This window comes from Phodopus roborovskii, unplaced genomic scaffold (genome assembly GCF_943737965.1).
Source record: "Phodopus roborovskii unplaced genomic scaffold, PHOROB, whole genome shotgun sequence".
NCBI lineage: Eukaryota > Metazoa > Chordata > Mammalia > Rodentia > Cricetidae > Phodopus > Phodopus roborovskii.
Window position 1 is genome coordinate 24,932,458 of NW_026125295.1, and position 19,879 is coordinate 24,952,336.

Consider the following 19,879-nt stretch of genomic DNA (forward strand, 5'->3'; position numbering starts at 1 on the left):
TCAATTCCCAACACCACATAGAGCAGGTGTGATAGAGTACAACTTTGATCCCAGCATTCCAGTTGGGAAGTTGAGGCAGGAGAAACAGGAAGGAATCAAGGTCATTCTCGGCTACACAGCAAATTGAAGACAGGGCCCCCCAAACTAAAATAAAATTAAAACCTCAAAAGAAGAGGCAAATGGGTCTCTGAGTTTGAGGCTACAAAGCTACACAGGGAAGCCCTGTCTGGAAAAACCAAACCAAACAAACTAAACAAACAAACAAACAAACAAACAAAAAAGCTCAAAAAAAGCAGGCGAGTAGTGGTGTTGAACACCTTTAATCCTAGCACTCGTGAGCCAGAAACAGGAGGATCCCTGTGAGTTCCAGGCCAATCCAATCTAGAGGGCAAGTTCCAGGGCAGCCAAGACTACACAGAGAAACCCTGTCGTGGGGAAAAACAAACAAACAAACAAAAACCTCAAGAGTTAGAATAACTAAGACAATTCTGGAAAAGGTTAAAATAGAATGACTTACAAGGTCTTGATTTTAAGGCTTAATTAAAAGAATAGCAATTTTGGTGGGCTAGAGATAGCTCCAAGGTTAGGAGCACTGACTGTGACCAGAGACCCGGGTTCAATTCCTAGCACCCACACAGCATCTAACAACTGGTCTGCAACTCCAAGATCTGACACCCTTGCATAGACATACATACAGGCAAAACACCAATGCAAATAAAATAAAAATAAACCATTTTTAACAAAGTATAGCAAATTTTAAAGCTCGACACTATTAACATTTTAGACTGTACAAGGGGCTTCTCTTGTGCATTAGAGATGTTTAGTAGCCTTTTCCTCCAACTACCAGGCAACTTTTCTACCTCCAGTTTAAAAATCAAAAATATCTCTAGACCTTGCCAAGTGTCCCCAAGGGATGACGTTGCTCTTAACTGAGAACCAATGAACTACATTGGGTATAACACTGGTAAGAGTCAGACACAGATTAATAGAGCAGAATCTAAATTCAATCCTCAATTATAACCACCTGACATGACAGAAATACCAAATAATTCTATGAGAAAGTGTAGTATTTTCAATAAATGATGCTGAAATTATTAGATATTCACATGCAAAAATGGTAACTTTATCCCTCATCTCATTCGATATACAAAATTAGTTAAAAATCTACCAGAATTAAATATAAGAGCTAAGGCAGAGGCAGGCAGGTTTGAGTTCAAGGCCAGCCTTTTCTACAGAGTGTTCCAGGGCAGCCTGGGCTGTTACACAGAGAAATCCTATCTTGAAAACAAACAAACAAACAAAAGAACTGTAAGTATAAAACTTATAAATAAAGTCATAAGGAAAATTTTCAGTAGGATAAGTCCATATTTTCTTTTGTTTCAAGACTATGTATCCTAGACTGGCCTAGAATTCACTATGGAGCACAGGCTGGTTTAAACTCTAGATCTTCCTGCTTCTTTCTTTAATTACAGGCATGTGACACATATCTAACTCCAAATATATTTTTACTTAGTAGATTTCACATTAATATGTAAAAATAACTGCTCTTTTGAACTACAGTTAAAAGTAAAACTTATAAGATAGGGGAAAATGTTGACTTATATACAGGACTCATATCCAGAATTAAACAATAAGGCAAACAATCCAATGAAAAACAAACAAAAGAGGGTTGAGGATACAGCTCAGTTAGTAAGAGTGATTTTCTAGCATCCACAAAGCTCTGCTTTTGATCTCCATAAACTGTTCAGAGTTTACCCATCTATAATCCCATCACTCTAAAAGTGGATACAGAAGAATAAAAATTCAAGGTCATCCTCAGCTACATAAGTACAAGACCAACCCCTAGGATCTATGAATCTATTTCAAAGAGGAAGGAATTTGGAGAGACCCAAATGATTTAATACACTGATGGCAAAAAAAAAAAAAAAAAAAAAAAAAAAAAGCACACAAAAAGCATTCAGTAACATCATTAATCATTAGGGAAGTACAAATTAAAATCCTCATACAGGGCCAGCAAGATAGCTTAGCAAGTAAAGATACTTGTTTCCAAGCCTGATGATCTGAGTTAAAAGTCCTAGAATTCACAAGGTAGAATGAAAAAACTCACTCCTGAAAGCTGTCCTATTTTCTACATACCTGTGATATATATACCCTGTATGCAAACCTTCTTAAATAGTTCTGAAATTTGTTTGTGTATGTGTTTGTGCACCATATGTGTGCCTAATGCCTGAGGAGAAGAAGGTATCAGATCCCCTGGAACTAGAGTTACAAAAGGTTGTCAGCTGCCATGTAGATGCTGGAATTCAACCCACGTCCTCTGCAAGAGTAGCGCGTGCTTTGAATTGCTAAAGCATTTCTCTCGCATTACTCCCCAAACAAGCCAAACCAAACAAACAAAAAGGTAAATAAATAAGTAAATCTTGAAATGGTATACAAATTCACTTTAACAGAATAAAGAAAGCAAACAAAATCAAGCCCTAACCCCTGAAAGTACTAGAAAGGAACTAAAAAAACATTGCTAGTTGGGAAACACGTTTTGTGTTTTCTCAAAAAGTAAACACATACTTACCATAAGACCGAACAATTCCATGTCTAAGTATTTACCTTAGGAAAATGAAAATGTGTGTCAACACATAAACTTTTATTTAAATCCTCACAGTAGTTTTATTTATAATAGACTACAACTGTTGGAAACAGGACCAATATTCAACACCTCCTGAGCTGGTAAACAAATTGGGAATGAAGTCAAAATTGAATGCTACTAGCACAAAAAATTCTTAAGTCCAGCACGCTACAATGGTAGCCTGTAATCCTAGCACTGTAAAATTTCTTTTATAACTGAATATCCAAGGCCATCCTTATCTACAAAGTGAGTATGAGTCCAGACTAGTCTGTAAAAGGTCCTGTCTTAAAAGAAAAGAACAAGGTAAAGACAAAAGACAGGGGACATGTTTTTAATTCCAAGAGGCAAAGGAAGGCTTATCTCTGTAAATTCAAAAGGGCAGCCAGACATTTTATCATGGGTCAGGCATAATAAACTATATTATCAAAACTACTTAAAGGGCTGTAGATATGGCGCTGAAGTTAAGAATATTCATTGTTTTACAGAGGAGCGGGCTCAATTCCCACAGCCACATGGTGGTTCATAGCCATCTATAATTCCAGTCCCAGGAGATCAAACACCTTCTGACCTCTGTGGGCACCAGACAAACCCATGGTGCACATATGCAGGCAAAATACCCACACATAGGATAAATAAATAAATAAATCTAAAAGCAAACAAAAAGACTCCACTATTTATGTCTCTAGAATATGCAGCTGAAAACTAGAACAACGTTATATAATTCTATCCATCCACAATCTATGCCGTGAAATCAGTTAACACTGAAGATAAAGATCTGGTGGTCACAGACTCTTTTCACTTTGGTCTTTTCCTTTGTCTTTTGTTTTAAATTGGAAACTACATGAATTTTCTTTTCTTTCACTTTTTGCTATATGTACTTGTTGCTTTTTTGAGATGGAGGTCTAACTCTGTAGCTCAAGTTGCTCTCGGACACCAGATCCTCCTGCCTCAGACTGGAGTGTAGAAATCACTAGCACCTGCTACTACATCTGGCTCTAGATTCTCATTTTTAAAAGTTAATTCTCATTTATTCTATTATCTAGACATTTAACATGACAAACCTATCATTGTTATTTCAATATACTTTTTATATTGAAGATAAACAGAAAATTTTTAGAATAATACATCCTTCAGGGAAAAATTAATAGGTCAATAAGTAAAACTACTTGCAGAATAGTTTGCAAGTGTCTATGTTCAGATCATTGAGATATTTTAAAATGTCCTGAAACCAAATACAGACTCAAGGACTAAGCCAGATCCACCCATTCACTAAAACACAACATCCATCAAGCCTAGCTCAGTAAGAAAGGCCAAACTCACCCTAATATGACCTTATCTTCAGAAGTCTGCCAAGGAACTTTGATAGAAACAGTAACCATATGCCATTTTCCTATTCATCAAATTAGTACACAATAAAACAGAAACTTAGTACTCAATACCTCAGGGCTTGGGTTAAATGGGAGAAAATATGGCACTGGGTATCCTGCATGCTTATAATGCCAGAGCTTGGAAACTGGAGGCAGGGGTATCAGGAATTCAAGTCCAGTGTAGGCTACAGGAGACCTTTCTCAAAAACAAACAAACAAAACATGGGCATAAATCAGCAATCTGTTGAACTGACTATGGAACTCTCTATAACCCACCAAATTTGTTAAGACTCTAAACTCTGCTGATGATGGGAGTGCAAGCCTTTAATCCCAGAGTGCTTAAGAGTCTGAGGCAGTCCAAATTCTGTGAGTTTCAGGACAGCCTGGTCTACACAAGTCTGAAGAAAGCCAGGGCGACATAGAGCAAACAACAAACATCAAAACAAACACAAAAACAAACAACAAAAGATTTCCAACACTGAAGCAATCTATGTTTAATGATGACTTCCTACTTAAGTTTTTTAAATTCCTCTAATCTTCATCTCGTTCTCAACAAGTAGTCATATTTTTACCTGAAGAAAAATTCATTATTATGGTCCCTCTAGAGAACTACCAAGTAACACTTTAAGTAGCATTCAGCAGTGGCACACACCTTTGATAACAGCACTTGGGAGGCAAAGACAGGCAGATCTTTGAGTTCAAGGCCAGCCTGGTCTACAAGAGTGAGTTCCAGGACAACCTCCAAAGTCACAGAGAAACCCTGTCTTGAAAAGGAAAAAAAAAAAAAAAAAAAAAAAAAAGACTGTAAGGGATTAAAAAGCAAGGACAATATAGGTTTTCCACAACGATATCCCAAATGCAAGTTGTACGTTTGGTTGTGGGTATTATTTGGTTGTATAGAGACAGTCTCTGTGAGCAGCTCAGACTGACACTGAATTTACAGCAGTCTCTTGCCTCAGTTTCCCAAGTGCTAGGATCACAGGTCTGACCTACCACCCAGATAACTAAATGGGCTTATCTAAGAAATTCAAATTTGGTTTGAAATATAAAAATTGACCAAATTAATTTAGCCAAATTAATGAGCTTCAGATTCAATAAGTGATCTTGCTTCAAAAACCTAAGGAGAAGAGCAATTGAGAAAGATAGCCAACTTTGAACTTTGGCTTCCACGTGTACACGCACACAAATCTTCCTTGATAATGGAGCAACTGTAAAATAAGAAAGCAGAAAGTTTTCTTCCTGATAGAGGGAAGGGAAGGATTTCTTGTTATTCAACCTTTTCTCACAGCCCTAAATGAAATTGGAAAAAAAAAAAAAAAAGAATGGAAATGAAGATGTTAAACTATCTTTACTCACAGATAGCATTGCAAGGTAGGTAAAAAAATGCCAATGAATCTACAGAAGAGCTACTAGAACAAATAATGACTTTCACAAGGTAGCAGGCTATAAGATCACTTTCCATGCTTTTGAGTTATCTGCAGTAAAGAAGTCAACTGTGGTATAAAAGCATCACAATTTCAGAAGTAAGTAATCTGTCAAGCTTTACATTGCTATACTGAGACATGTGAGAAAAATCTCATGCTATCTTGTTCCATCTCACCAAAGATTATGAATTCTCCCCAGTGTGTCTATGTTGTGTATCCACTCACAGGATACCATAGAATTAGCTTCAGGCTTGCACTTGTTTTAGCTAACTATACACCTCTTAAGCTACCAACTTTTAAAATGCTAGTCTTAAAACAAAGAGCTCAGACATGTTCCTCACTAAGTACAGTAGCATTTTTGTTTCAAAAGTAAGTGTTTAAGATTTCTCACATTAAATAATTTAATAAAAACTCTGAGTGTGTTAAAGCAAACAAATATTTACACCTCAGTATTTACTAACTATATATTTAATGAGACTGAAAGTAAAAATATGAGGAGGACCCTAACTTCAAAGAGCTCTCAGCCTAGTAAAAAGAATCATATTGGTAATGTCTTGTGACAAGGTAGTAACAAAGTGTGCACAGGGTCCAAAGGTGGCATATGCACTGAAACAAGGAGGGACTGAGAAATTCCTGGTCAGCTAGATTTTAAAAGTAAACAGGAGTTTGACTAGTAGTCAAAGTGTCTACAGATAGATAACATAAATTCTTTCAATGTTCCTACTTTGAGAAAAATTCTGTAAGATAGCCTTTTGAAATACTTGTTGTCTAAGACAATGATGAATGCCTCAATAATATTAAAGCCTCAAATCTCTTGGAACTTGAAATCAAGTGATGAAGACCAGTAATTCCATTGAAATAAATTATGGCATAGTGGAGGGCACCCTGGGTAGGGCCATGAGTTAAAAAGTCAGCCTGAGCTACATAGCAAGACTTCATCTCAAAATATGTATGTGGGCAGGGGTGCATGCATGTGCTCTCACACTTAAACACACACACACATGCTCCCACAGATGGGCATGTGCAGAGAAAAGTGTGCAATATTAGAAGCAATCTTAGGGTTAATATTGCTGTGACAAAACACCATGATCAAAAGCAACTCAGAAGGTGTAATTTTAGTTTGTAGTTCCATATAACAATACATCATCAAAAGAAGTCAGGGCAGGAACTCAAAGCAGGAACCTGGAGGAGCAGGAGCTGATACAGAGATCATGGAGAAATACTGCTTACTGGCTAGCTCAGGCTGCTTTCTTATACACCCCAGCACCAACTGCCTGGGAGTGGGCATGCATCATCCACAATGGGCTGTGCCCTTCCACATAAGTCACTAACTAAGAAAATATCCTACAGATATGGAGGTGTTTTTCTCAACTAAGATTCCCTCTTCTTAGGTATGTCCCTAACCTGTGTCAAGCTGATATAAAACTAACCAGCACAACTGACCTCTGTCAGTTTGATACACAAACACATTACTGTTAAACAATAACCTTTCTTTCCTTGCTGTTCCCAAAACGTCATATTAATATATCACTACAAAAAAACAAATCTCAAACTTTAAAAGTTCCAGCCTTTAAACGTTTCAAGCACTTCAAAAGGTCATCTTTTTAGAACATCCAAAGTCTCTCAAAATTCAAAGCCTCTTCAAAATATCCAAAGGCTCCATAGGATAGTCAAAAATCTCTCCAAAATAGTTCAATTTTCTACAAAATATTCAAACCCTCTCTAAAATTCCCAAAGTCTCTTTAAAAGTTCAAAGTCTCAACTGTAAGCTCTTGCAAAATCAAAAGTATCATACTGTATTAATTCCGAGAGGGAAGAACCAGTGCAGAGTTATAATCAGTCAAACAAAGTAAAACCAAAGTTCAACGGCATAAAGAATGTGTTGCTTGCAGTCTAGGATCCATTCCTGATCCTCTGGGCTCCAAGGAGCTTGGCAAATCAACTTTTCTAGCTCTGCCATTCATAGCACACACACAGCTTATTTTCTAGGTTCAGGCTGGCTCCACTCCATGGCTGCTGTTCTCCTTGAAGATGCTCTCATGATACTGGCTTCTTCAAAATGTGAGGTCTCTGCAAATGAGCTGAACCTCTCCTAGGTTCTCTTCAGGGACTTTGACCCTGCCACGTGGCACCATGACTCCTCCATGCCTTCAAAACCAGTACTTCCCAGGTGACTCTTAAACTACTAAGTCTGGCTGCCAGTGAGAGATGCAGGTTTGGCCCTATCTATAAACAACAGGCTTTGTGTGCTAATCCTTAGAAAATGCCCCCCAAAGTTATAATCCTCAGTGATGATGATCTCTTCTTAATCATGGCTAATTTCTCAGCTCCAGACAGCTCCAGCATCAACTTGTCCCAGTAATGCCAAAGTTTACTTTACTGTTGCTGACCTTTGCTCCCGCTTACCAAAACCATAGACTAATCCAAAATGTCAATGGTCCCAAAAGTCTTTGCTTCCCTCTGAAATGTCACAAGCCAGGTCTCCATTACCTTCGTTGCTCTAAGCATTATCTTCCAAGCTCCCATAGAACAACTTACTGAGTTCTTAGTACTCAATAGCTTTTAGAGTACAGAGATCAAATGCTACCACAATCCTCCCCCAAACCCAACAGTCAGGTCTGTCACAGCATCATCTGGTACCAATTTCTGTCTTAGTGTTAATAATGCCATAATAAAACACCATAACCAAAAGCAATTCAGAAGGAAGGGGATTATTTTAGTTTGTAGTTCCACATAACAATACATCATCAAAGGAAGTCAGGGCAGGAACTCAAAGCAGGAACCTGAAGGAGCAGGAGTTGATTCAGAGACCAGGCTGCTTTTTTATACACCTCAGTATCACCTGCCCAGGAGTGGGTACCATCCACAATGGGCTGGACCCTTCCATATCAATCACTAATTAAGAAAATGACTCTACAGGGAAATCTTATGGAGGTGCTTTTTTCAACTAGGGTTATCTCTTCTCAGTAATGTCTCTAACTTTGGTCAAGCTGACTAGCCAGCACAGAAGCTCTCAAAGGACCGGAGGTTAGATGTGAAAGATAATAGGAACTGAACAAGTACAATGAGAGAGAGAGAGAGAGAGAGAGAGAGAGAGAGAGAGAGAGAGAGAGAGAGAGAGAGAGAGAGGAAGCAGGTGTGGCAAGAAAAATGGTGTCAAGAGGCTAGGGGAGGAGGCTCAGTTGGTAAAGTGCTTGCCTCATAAGCACAAGGACCTGAATTTATCTTCAGAACCCATGCTAAAAACAAAACAAAAACAAAGGATGATGGCATGTGTTTATAATGCCAGGCTCACAGCCTTATCATCCTAGTCTACACCAATAAGTATGAGAGACTCTGTTTCAGAAAAGGATGGACTGCACCTGAATAAAGACAATTGAGGTTGATTTCTGATTGATATACATACATACATACATACATGTGCATGCAGCTCCAGCACATGTATCTATATACACGTGCATTCAATGCACATACATGGTGATGGTTAAGCACTACTGTCAGCTTGGTAGGATCTAGAATCACTAAGACAAGCATCCAGGGATGCCTGTGAGGTAGAGGTAGGAAGATCCACCCACTGAAGTGGTACCATTCCATACTGAGGTTCCAGTACAGAATAAAAAGCAGAAAGCCAGCTAAGCATCCACCTCTGCTTCCTGACTATGGATGCCATGTTGTAGGAGAAACTGTGCCCAGCCTACCCAAGCCGAAATCACCCTGCCCCCAGTGCCCCGCCCAGCCTGCATGAGCATGCACTTCCTCCCTGAGCCAAGCTGCCAAGTCTGCCTCAACTGCTGACAAGAGAGACACCTGACCCACAGACACCAATGAGGAAAGGACAACGCAGCAGAGTCAGCTGACTGAGCCAATGGGACCTTGGGAGGGGGTATAAAGGCAGGTCTAACTTCCTTAATAAACGAGTCTGCAACTTCCTCTGCTACTTACTGACAACCAGTGCCTGAGTCATTGGTGATGCACCTTCTCATCCCTTCCCCAAAGCAGTGTCAGAGCAAGGTAACCTGAAACACCATGACTCCACCTTCATGATAGCCTATACCCTCAAACTGGGATTAATAAAACCTTTCTTCATCTTGTTGACTTTGACATGGTATTTTATCACAGCAACAGGGGAAGTAACTAGTATAAACATGCGCACACACAACACAAAAGGGAATGGCATCAATAAAGTGTATCGTTCAAAGAGAAGAGAATACAAAGGCTAGATGAAAGGAATAAGAATGGAGAACAAAAAAGTAGTTCAGTGTGGCAGAATAGATGTGTCTAATGTAAGACGAGAGACATAAAAAGGAACTATACCAGAAAGAATATATTTTTTTGTCTTGATTTTTGAGACAGGGTCTTAGTATGTAGACCAGGCTGTCCTGGACTCACAGAGTCCTTCTTCTGCGTTTGTCTCCGAATTGCTAGGATTAAAGGTGTGCACAACCATGCTCAGTTACCAAGGGTTTTTTGTTTGTTTGGCATTTTTTGTTTGTTTGTTTTTAAAGACAGGGTTTCACTGTTTAGATCTGGCTGTCTTGGAACTTACTTTGTAGACCAGGCTGGCCTTGAATTCACAGAGATCCACACCACCACCCAGCTGAGTCTTTTAAACTAGAGTTTGAACTTTATCTTGAGGACAATAAGAAACTATTAAATTTATATAAAATATGGAAAGTCTTGCTCAGAATTGTGTTTGAAAAATGAAATAGAGACAAATAAAACTAGAGGCAAGAGGGAGCTGGCCAGAGAGGTACTCAGAGGTTAAGAGCATTTGTTGGTTTTCCAGAAGGCCCAGGTTAAGTCCCCAGCACTCATATGGCCATACTAATAAGACCTATTATAGGGGAGCCTGAGTGAAAGGTATATGGGAACTCTTTATACTATCTGGCTGGATACTTGAATGTCAACACAAACTGAAATGCCATCTGACAGAAGGCAACCTCAGTTAAGAAAATGGCTCTAGGGGCTGGAGAGATGGCTCAGAGGTTAAGAGCACTGGCTGATCTTCCTGAGGTTCTGAGTTCAATTCCCAGCAGCACATGGTGGCTCACAGCCATCTTCAATGAAATGTAGTGCCCTCTTCTGGCATGTACGCATATGAGCAGGCAGAACACTATACATAATAAATCTTAAGGGAGGAAGGGAGGAAGGAAAGAAGGAAGGAAATGGCTCTAAAATCAGGCTGTAGGCAAGCCTCTAGAGTGTTTTCTTAATTAAGTCATAAAGGGGCAAGGCCCAACCCATTGTGGGCGGTGTCATCACTTGGGCTGGTTGGTTCCCTGGCCTCTGCATCAGTTCCTGACTCCAGGTTCCTGCACTGTTTGAGTTCCTTTCCTGATTTCCTTCAATGATATGGAAGTGTAAGCCAAGTAAACCCTCTCCTCCCCAGGTTGCTTTGGTCATGGTGTTTTATCACAGCAACAGTAACAGTAACCCTAAGACAAATTGGTACAAGGATAATAGACAGACCTGACTGTATGTTTTGGGTAAGATTGTGGAAGGACTTTGGAATTTTCTGAGCTAGAAAAATCTATTGAGTGTTGATAGCTGTATGGGATGCTCTGCAGGAGCTTGGGCAATAAGATTGAGAACAGTCCAGACAATTGAGGCCTAGCTTGTGAAGTTTCAGAGGGAAGCAAAGACTCTACTGGGCCATTTGTGTGAAGAATATGTGGTATCTGATCAGCTGGAGCTGAAGACACAGCCACACGATTAACAAGAGACCAGAACCACTAAAGTAAAACCTTGTTTTACTGGGACAATTGATGCTGGGCAGTTGGAGCTGAGAAGTTAGCAATGATTAAGAAGAGACTGTTAGTATTCAGGAATCTGTACTGGCCTGTTCTTGGGGTTCTGATAGGACATACCCTCAGCTGCATAGTCACTATGCTCCCTATTAAAAGGGCCTTGTCCATCTCCCATCCCTCTTTCTCTGGCTCTTTCCCCCCTCTCCTCTCTCTCCGGATGCTCCTGTACCTGGAAGCCAATCTCTCCACTCCCCTTTTCCCTCTTATGATCCCTGTCTTTAACTTAAAAAAAGAAAAAAAAAAAAAAAAAAAAAGGCATCTTTCTCTCATGCAGCTTTTCTTAAATTACACTGGTTCCCTGGCTGGGAAGGATCTCCTGGCATCTCCTCCCAGCAGGCAGTGTGAGGCATCCCAGGACACATACGACAGCCTTGCTTCTCTGGATCGCTGGGTCCATCTAAAATTGTCATGATCGGTAAGTCACTCCACCTTCCCCACTGTAGGCTATTCCCACGAGGGAGGACTCCTCTCCTCTGTCTCTTAAGCACATGGTTTCTCAACTTTTGGCCTTGTTAAGTCCTGATATTAGGCAACCAAGGCTCTGTTGGACCCTGAGCCCTTGGCCCACACCTTTTGTGTGACAACTGGATGGTTTGTGCCAGTCTCGGACCCTCTGGTCCTTTGGCCCCCAACCTTTGAATGACGAACCATGGAGGTGGCTTGTGCCTTTCTCACGTGATCCTTGCTTGATAAAAGCCACTGGATCTTGTTCTCCCTCACTCATGTGGAGTAAGTCCACCAAAAATCCACTTCCTAGCACTTTGTAATCACTTCATGCTGGGACCCTACCCACGTGCTTCACCTTCAATAGATCTGCTCTCTTCCACCTGCAATAAATCTGCTTTTCTCATTCCCTGATGGCTTTGCTTTCCATCCAATACTAACAATTGAACCTCTGGTGGGGTTATCCACTTCTGACCATTCCCTTGGATGTAAGGCTTCCTTTCTGGAGCACTCCTTTCTCGCCTTCTGGCTTTTCTCGAAGTCCTGGTACCAAACAACTATGTGTCTCTCAGACTCAGAACCCTTGGTCCCCACCCTTTGAGTGACGACTCACTGAGTGACTTGTGCCTGTCTCAAATTGACCCTCTGTGAATTCCTGAGACACTAGGAATTGCAGACCCTTGGGTCTTCTCTGTCTCACTCATGGGAGCTGTGTTATCATCTATACCTCCTTGCTCCCATTGGGATGTTTTTTTGAGACCCACTGACCATTCCTAATCAGCTATTGTTGCAGGACTACCAGCTGTTGGCCATAGAGCTGGAGGTGCAAGGCTACCAAACATGTCCAGGTGATGCTGTGGTGATGGCAAAGGATCAGGTGCTTTAAGTCAGGGAGTCAATTTGAATCTACCACAAACGGTATTTTGCCAGGTCCAGGAGGCCCCTGATGATTCAGAAGAGCCTGCACAGTGAAGTGAAACAGCCAGCTACTCCAGGACATGGCTAGCACCCCAGCTTTCCCAGGCACTCCAAAAATGAACCATGGTGTCCTCATCCCCACCTCACCTGCTACCCCTTTCTAACTCCTCACCTTTTTATAATAAATAAAAAGGGAGGAATGTTAGTATTCAGGCATCTGTGCTGGCCTGTCCTTAAGGTTCTTATAGGATATACCCTCAGCTGCAGTCACTAAGAGCACCACCTGTGCATATTCACTATGTTCCCTTTCTAAAAGGGCCCTGTCAACTTCCTGTCCTTCTTTCTCTCCCTCTCTCCTCTCTCTTTATAATCCCTTTCCTTAATAAAAAACCCTTCTGCTTGGGCTGGAGAGATGACTCGGCTGTTAAGAGCACTGGCTGCTCGAGATCTCAAGTTCAATTCCCAGCAACCAATTGGTGGCTCACAACCATCTGCAGTGAGATCTAGTGCCTTCTTCTGGCTTGCAGCTGTACATACAAGAACAGAACACTGTATATAGTAAATAAATCTTTAAAAAAAAAAAAAAAAAAAAAAAAAAGCCCTTTGCTTGAACCTTGTCCCATGGTGTTTTTCTCTCAAGAGCTGCTTTTCTTAAATTATAACAGAGACCAGCATCACTAAAGTGAATCTGAAAAGTGTTTCCTGAACATCAGCACACAGCTATGTTCCAGAGGCAGCCAAGGCTGCACCTCCCATTGGCAAGCGAACTTGGCAGTGTAAGAGTCACCCAGAGGGTACTGTGTTGGGGCTCATAAAGATGACTTAAGGTCAGAGAGTTCAAACCCACTATTGCTCTTTCAAGGTAGAACAATGGGATATTTGGCCCAAGGTGTGGCTGGCTATGCCTGTCTTGCCCTGACAACAGAATATTTGGTTGGTATCAAGGAGGTATTTACATTTTGTTCGTTCTTATAAGGAAGTCTTTTGCTTCCCCCTCTTTTGATTTGGGTATATAAGAGTTTTGAATAATAAACTTGGGGCTGATCCTGGTATTCACCAGGGGGCCTCCCAACTCTATCCTGTGTCTCTGTCTTTTGTAGCTTTACTTTTTTTTCTACCTGTCATTTTTTAACCCACAGGCTTCCCCCTCCAAGCAGGACAAATAAGGCAGGCAGGACTCATCTAAAAGTATCCTCCAAACAGGGTGTAAGACAATACTGGCTTTGAAAGCATGAAGGAGTTTGTGGAAAGTTGCTGAGGCTTGGCACCGTGAGAGGGCAGAAGAGGCCATTAGTGAAGGTGCAGCCCAGTTGGCAGCAAAAGATCCCATCATTTGAAGATGCCATACCATAGGATCACCAACAGCAGCAGTGGGGTAAGGCCTGCCTGACTATGTGTGCTGCAGAGGGTGTAACGGAGAAGCTTTGGAGGAAACCAGAAGATGTTGTGTAAACACTAGACATCAGACACTTTACTTACATTAGTGAGAGTCTGGCTTTGTGTTGATCTGATTGTGACTGTGCCCTGGTGATTCCCTCAAGTGAAAAAGTGTTTAACTGAATTTTGATTTGTACAGGAGCCCCTAGTAGAGAGACTTTGTCTACACAGAGAAACCTTGCCTTAAAAAAAAGAGAAAAAAAGGATTTTTATAAAGACTAGATATTTTAAAGGGACTGAACTTTCAATGTGATTGAATTTGTATTGAACTGAAGTTGTAAAGACTGGAACTTTTAAAGTTGTTTATGTTTTAAAGTGAGATCTTCAGGATGAATGAGAAAGGAAAGGTTGTGGCTTAATGGTGATGTGTTTGTGTGTCAAGCTGACAAAGGGTAAATTGTGCCAAATAGTTTTATGTCAACTTGACAAGAGATCTCTGCAAGTTTGAGGCCAGTCTGGTCTACAAAAATGAGTGCCAGAATAGGCTCCAAAGCTACACAGTGAAACCCTGTCTCAGTCTTAGATGGAAGAGATGTATAACCTGTTTTCCATCCAGAAGGTTGGGAACAGATGTGATTAATAGCCTCGTGACCTCTGCACTATCTGTATGACTGAGGCCACATCTGGCCTCTTACAACAGGACTGCAGGATGATGGTGACACAGAGATCTGCCTGCCTCTGCCTCCTGAGTACTTCGATTAAAGGTGTGTGCCATCAACACCTGGCTATTTTTTGGTTGTATAAATGTTATAGAATGTTCAACAGAGCCATGCTTTATCAACCAGGTTGACAAATTCATCAGATTTTATGGTTTTTAGCCAGAAAGAAAAGCACCAACCTGTATGTTTTACAAGGTGCTAAACATTAATATGAAATGTAGTGTCCCTGACTCAAAGAACTAGAAAATAGAAGTATAGACAAAGATGTCAGTGAAGAATGAGGGTAGAGAATGGGAGAGACCAAATCAGAAGGAATTATTCAATTTATGTGCATAAACTGACCATTCTTTGACTCCCAAACCATACATACATGACCAGACTCCACGTAGCCCAAATAAAAATTAAAATACTTCAAAAAGTAATGAAGCCAGACATGGAAGCACATGCCTGTAATCTCATCACTTAGGAGGTAGAGGCAGGAAAAGTGTCAGTTCAAAGACAGACCCGTTGATTGTGATGGCTATTAGAAGACCCACTTCTAACCAGGGTCTTTTGAGGTGGAAGGACTCACCTTTAATCCAGATCTTTTGAGGTAGAAAGACTCACCTCTAATCTGGGCCACACCTTCTGCTGGAAGCCTATATAAAAGATGTGGAAGAAGGAAGCTTTTGTTTTCTGCCTGCTTGCTCTTGCCCTTGCTAACAAGTCCATTCCTTCCCTGGCATTAAAGCCTAACTCTTTGGGGTTCCAGCACATACTGAGATATCTAATCTCATGAACTGAACAATTACTGGATTCTTGGATTCTTGGACCTTCTGTTCACAGGCAGCCATTATTGGATTAACTGGACCACAGTCTTTAAGTCATTCTAATAAATCCTTTCTAAAGAGAGAGTCACTTTATATATAAGTTCTGTTACCTACAGAATACAGATATTAAGTGGTTCTAAAACAACAGAAGGATGAATATTTTAAGTATCTGGAGTAGGTTTTCCAATTTGCCAACACCTACAGTTACTGAAGCCTCTCCTGGGAGCTTAGAGAGTAGTGAAAGCCCATAGTGTGGACTATTTCACACGCTTATGGAGACAAATGCATTGGATGGTTCGGATTCATCACCAATTGTGAGAGGGAACTAACTTTTAACAATTTGTAGGAACATGATGATGCTGGTCAGTTGTTCCTAGAATCTCTGGATAAATCAACAGAGGAAAATAATCTGCTCCAAGAGTGTCTCCTAGAAATGACAAGGGAGCTACACCCATGATAACTAAACAATATGGTTGTCTAAAGAAGACAGACAGACAGACAGACAGACAGACAGACACACACACACACACACACACACACACACACACACACACAGGCGCACGTGCCTTTAATCTCAGCACTCAAGAGGCAGAGGCAGGCAGATCTCTGTGAATTTGAGGCTAGCCTGGTTTACATAGAATTCCAGGACAGTCAGAAAAAACCCATCTTAAAAGCCAAATAATATTAATAATGAGTAAAATTTTTCTAACCCTGACCTCACCTCTCTAATTTTGTCTTTTCAATAATTCTCTATCTCTAACTTTTCCAGTACTTCTATACAGTTAAGCAAAGGAGGCTTTGCTCTGTAATTAAACTGTACTAGGCTTTCCATACATCCAAGGCAAACCTTTTTTCTTTTTTACCTAGTGTTCTTATCCTTCACATGCCAATTTCAACATCCTCGCTTAAACCCCCATTTTCTCCTTACCTTGAGACTTTTAAGGGCATGTTTTCAATCACCATTCCCTTTTAGGATTTGCTGTGTTTTTCTCATTTTTCAAATGTTTACACCACTCCATCACCCCACCTCACTACTATATTGTTTTCCCTTTCATTCAGACTGTAGATTCTGGGTTTTCCCAGACCTGTGCGTTGTATGTTACTAAAGAAGAGGATCCCAAACATATGTTGAAAGTTCTAAGTGTACCTAGATACTAGTTCCTTTTGCTGCATGGTTTGGGGTGGCTACAGCTCTTAGGTACCACACCTATGACCTTTAACAACCTTTTTTTTTTTTTTAGCCCTAGTGCATTTAATGAATGTTACATTACTACTTTCTATGATGAAATCATGTGGGGGGGGGGAGTAAAAAGCACCAAAACAAAGCATTTCTCAAATACTTTTATAACACATAAACTCGCAGAGGAATCCTATAGACTACTAGCTTTATTTAAGCCTGATGTTTTTATACTAAGTACAGACTTCAGTACCTCCGTGAGGTACATCTCATACAGTAGACAAAATCTTTTAAGGAAGCTGGTGTTTTCTCAAAATAAATGGTAAATATTTTGTTCTTACCCTTTACAATGGGAAATGTCAAGCATTTACAAAGCAGCGGGAAAGTGATACCCCCACATAGCCATTGCTCAGCTGAAATACTCAGCTTATAAAGAATATTGCTTTATCTGTAATGCTTGTATATTCTACCCTCTTCACAGTAGATTATTCTGAATCCAGATGCAAATATCCTATCATTTCATCCATAAATATTTCATGTATGCCTACATGCTACAAGATACCATATATATATATATATATGTATGTATATGTATATATATATATATATATATATATATATATATATATATGAAGATATTGCCAGTTTTCAAGGAAGTTCTTATGTTGGTGAATCAGATTTCTGGTAGTAAGTATGCCCCAGTAAGTCATGGATTAGTTAGAAAATTTATCTATTAAAACACATATTACATTTTTTCCATTGCATTTTCTTACAATTTAAACAACTTGTAAGAAAATTGGGGAACAGTTTTTAATTTTTAAATGTTTTATTAGCATATATTAACCATACATAACAAATTTCACTGTGACCATTTGTACATATATACAATATATTCCAATCACATCTGTGTGCCTCCTACCTCTATTGATCCCCTCCCGTCCCCAACTAGCTCTTTGTACTTTCATGTTTTCGTTTTGGTTATTTTGGTGATCCAATAGTTTTTCATTAGGGTTGTTTCAGAAGCATGGACACCTTCCCAGTAGCTACACCACTTAAGAAAATGGCTTTCCTTCCTCTTGGTCTGAAGGAAGCTACACCTCAGCCCCCTGGCATCCATATACCCTGGAATGTTCTGGTGAAATCTCCACTTTAATCCCTCTTCCCCCATCTCTTCTCTCCCTAAACCCTGCTTCATTTCAGAAAGCCAACCATCAGTGGTTCCTCCCGCTGGAGATGCCCAGGACCATGCCTACCAGCTATTTGAGACCAGGCCCATTTCACTGCCCTGTTTATTAAATCTGGATTTATTAATTTGGTTTGATCTGGTTATTGTATCAGCCTCTATCAGCCAATAACTACATATCATGAGAATAGAGAGGCCCATTGGGCCCTTCAACTCCTACCCTGTTTTGTTTTAGAAACAAAGATTCACTCTATAATCCACTCTATAACCCTAGAAATCAATATAAAACCCATACTGGTCTCAAACGCAGGGATCTTGGCTCTGACCCTGAGCATTAGGACTATGGCCATGTGCTATCACACACAGAACAAAGATTTAGTAGTGTCAATTGGAATATGATCACTGGTTAAGGGACTTTGATATGTCTAAAGAAAGAGATAGAAAAAAACTGTACACAAAGAACAAAGACCTTCTACTTCCTAGAGACAACCGACATTCTAGGAATCATTTGGTATATGATGACATCCTAACACTATGTAACTATTATTCACAAAGGAATTATTATAATTGTATATTTTATAGAAGAACTGCAACAAAATTAATTTTTTATTCAATAATCCTTACCTTTCGTTGGACTGAAATTCTGATCTATAAAGGCCCTCAGTTCTGCATTTGTGGATGTCAAACCAGCCTGGATTAAAAAAAATTAATACTAGGATCTGAAGTATTATAGCATTACTTAATAAGCTACTTCATTATCTTCCACCAGAGGTCTGTATCAAGTATTATATATAATTTTAAGAAATAAATTATATCATCCATAGGAATATGTTACTTAAAAGAAAATGTTATATTGTTTGAAATAGGAAAAGTAAGAATTTTAGTTACTTTTGAGTTAAATCAAAATCCACAAATTTTTTAAATATTTTGAAGGCAAGTAATATGGCAGCTGCCAACAGATAAATCACACTGCCATCCTGAGAGCCCGAGGCTTGGCTCAGCACCAGAACACTTGCCTGCATGTACAATGCCCTGGTTGGATCTTTAGCACTATAAAAATAAGAACAACTATAGCCTCCCTGCTGCCCTTAATCTCTGATGTTCTTAATCACTTCCACAGAAGTGCATGAATGTGCTAAGCACAATGACAGCAGCCTCAAGTCCACTTACCTGGGTGTGTACTGACCACTGTTATGTGTCCTAGTCACACCATTCAAATTATTACAGACTCACAAATTAGAATGTGCTGCCAGTACTTAACAAATCTGGTTGTTCTAGAGACCCAATGAGATAAGTAATGCAGTACAGTACATGACACACACTTCACTCTATGTTAACATTCATTAGTTAGTACTATGTATCAGCACCTCTCTGTAGCAATCTGCCCTCAGATAGTGCATTTCACTGAATGTATTATACAGGGCCATCTGGAGTCACAGATGAAAATGCAGTACCATAAGAAATACTTGTGTTTTGCTTTGGATACAAGGCCTCACATGCCCCGGGCTGGCCTCAAGCTATATAGCTGAGGATGAAACTTCTGATCCTCTTGTCTCTATCTCAAGAGTGCTAAAATTACAGGAATGCATGACCATACCCAATTTCCATCAAAATTTGAAAAATGTGTTTCAGAGCCTAGAGGAATCTCCATTTTGAAAATTTGGCAACGAGGGGCCATCAAGACAGCTTAGGATATAAAGTACTTGCAGAGTAAGGTTGATTAGCTCAATTCAAACTCAAACTCACAAAAAGAAGAAAGGGGAAGTCAGTCCCACAAAATTTCCTCTTCATCTCCACAAGAACGCAGTGGCATCTCCCCCCCCCCCCAGAATCATATACACGCATAATAATAAATTTTTTTACTTTAAAAAAAAAAACTTAGGTAAATCTCTAAGTTCGAGGCCAACCTATCTACAGAGAAACCCTGTCTCAAGGGGGAAAAAGCTTAATTCAAAGCAAGTTATAATAAATGGATCCATTATTACTATATACTATAGTTTATACACTAAAGAGTTGTAATCTTATAACATT

At 39.9% G+C, this 19,879-nt stretch overlaps 1 protein-coding gene across 5 annotated transcripts in view; it reads right to left on the reverse strand.

Moving 5' to 3' along the window:
* The window catches only part of Tfdp2 (transcription factor Dp-2), a 100,800-nt gene that overhangs the window by 55,519 nt on the left and 25,402 nt on the right, over positions 1–19,879 (reverse strand). For 3 of the 5 annotated variants that reach the window (XM_051206833.1, XM_051206843.1, XM_051206839.1), the window contains exon 3: positions 18,473–18,539. The exons of the other annotated variants lie outside the window; for them this stretch is intronic. In XM_051206833.1, coding sequence (XP_051062790.1) covers positions 18,473–18,539 — 67 coding nt within the window. The remainder of the gene's footprint in view (positions 1–18,472; positions 18,540–19,879) is intronic. 5 annotated transcript variants of the gene reach the window in all.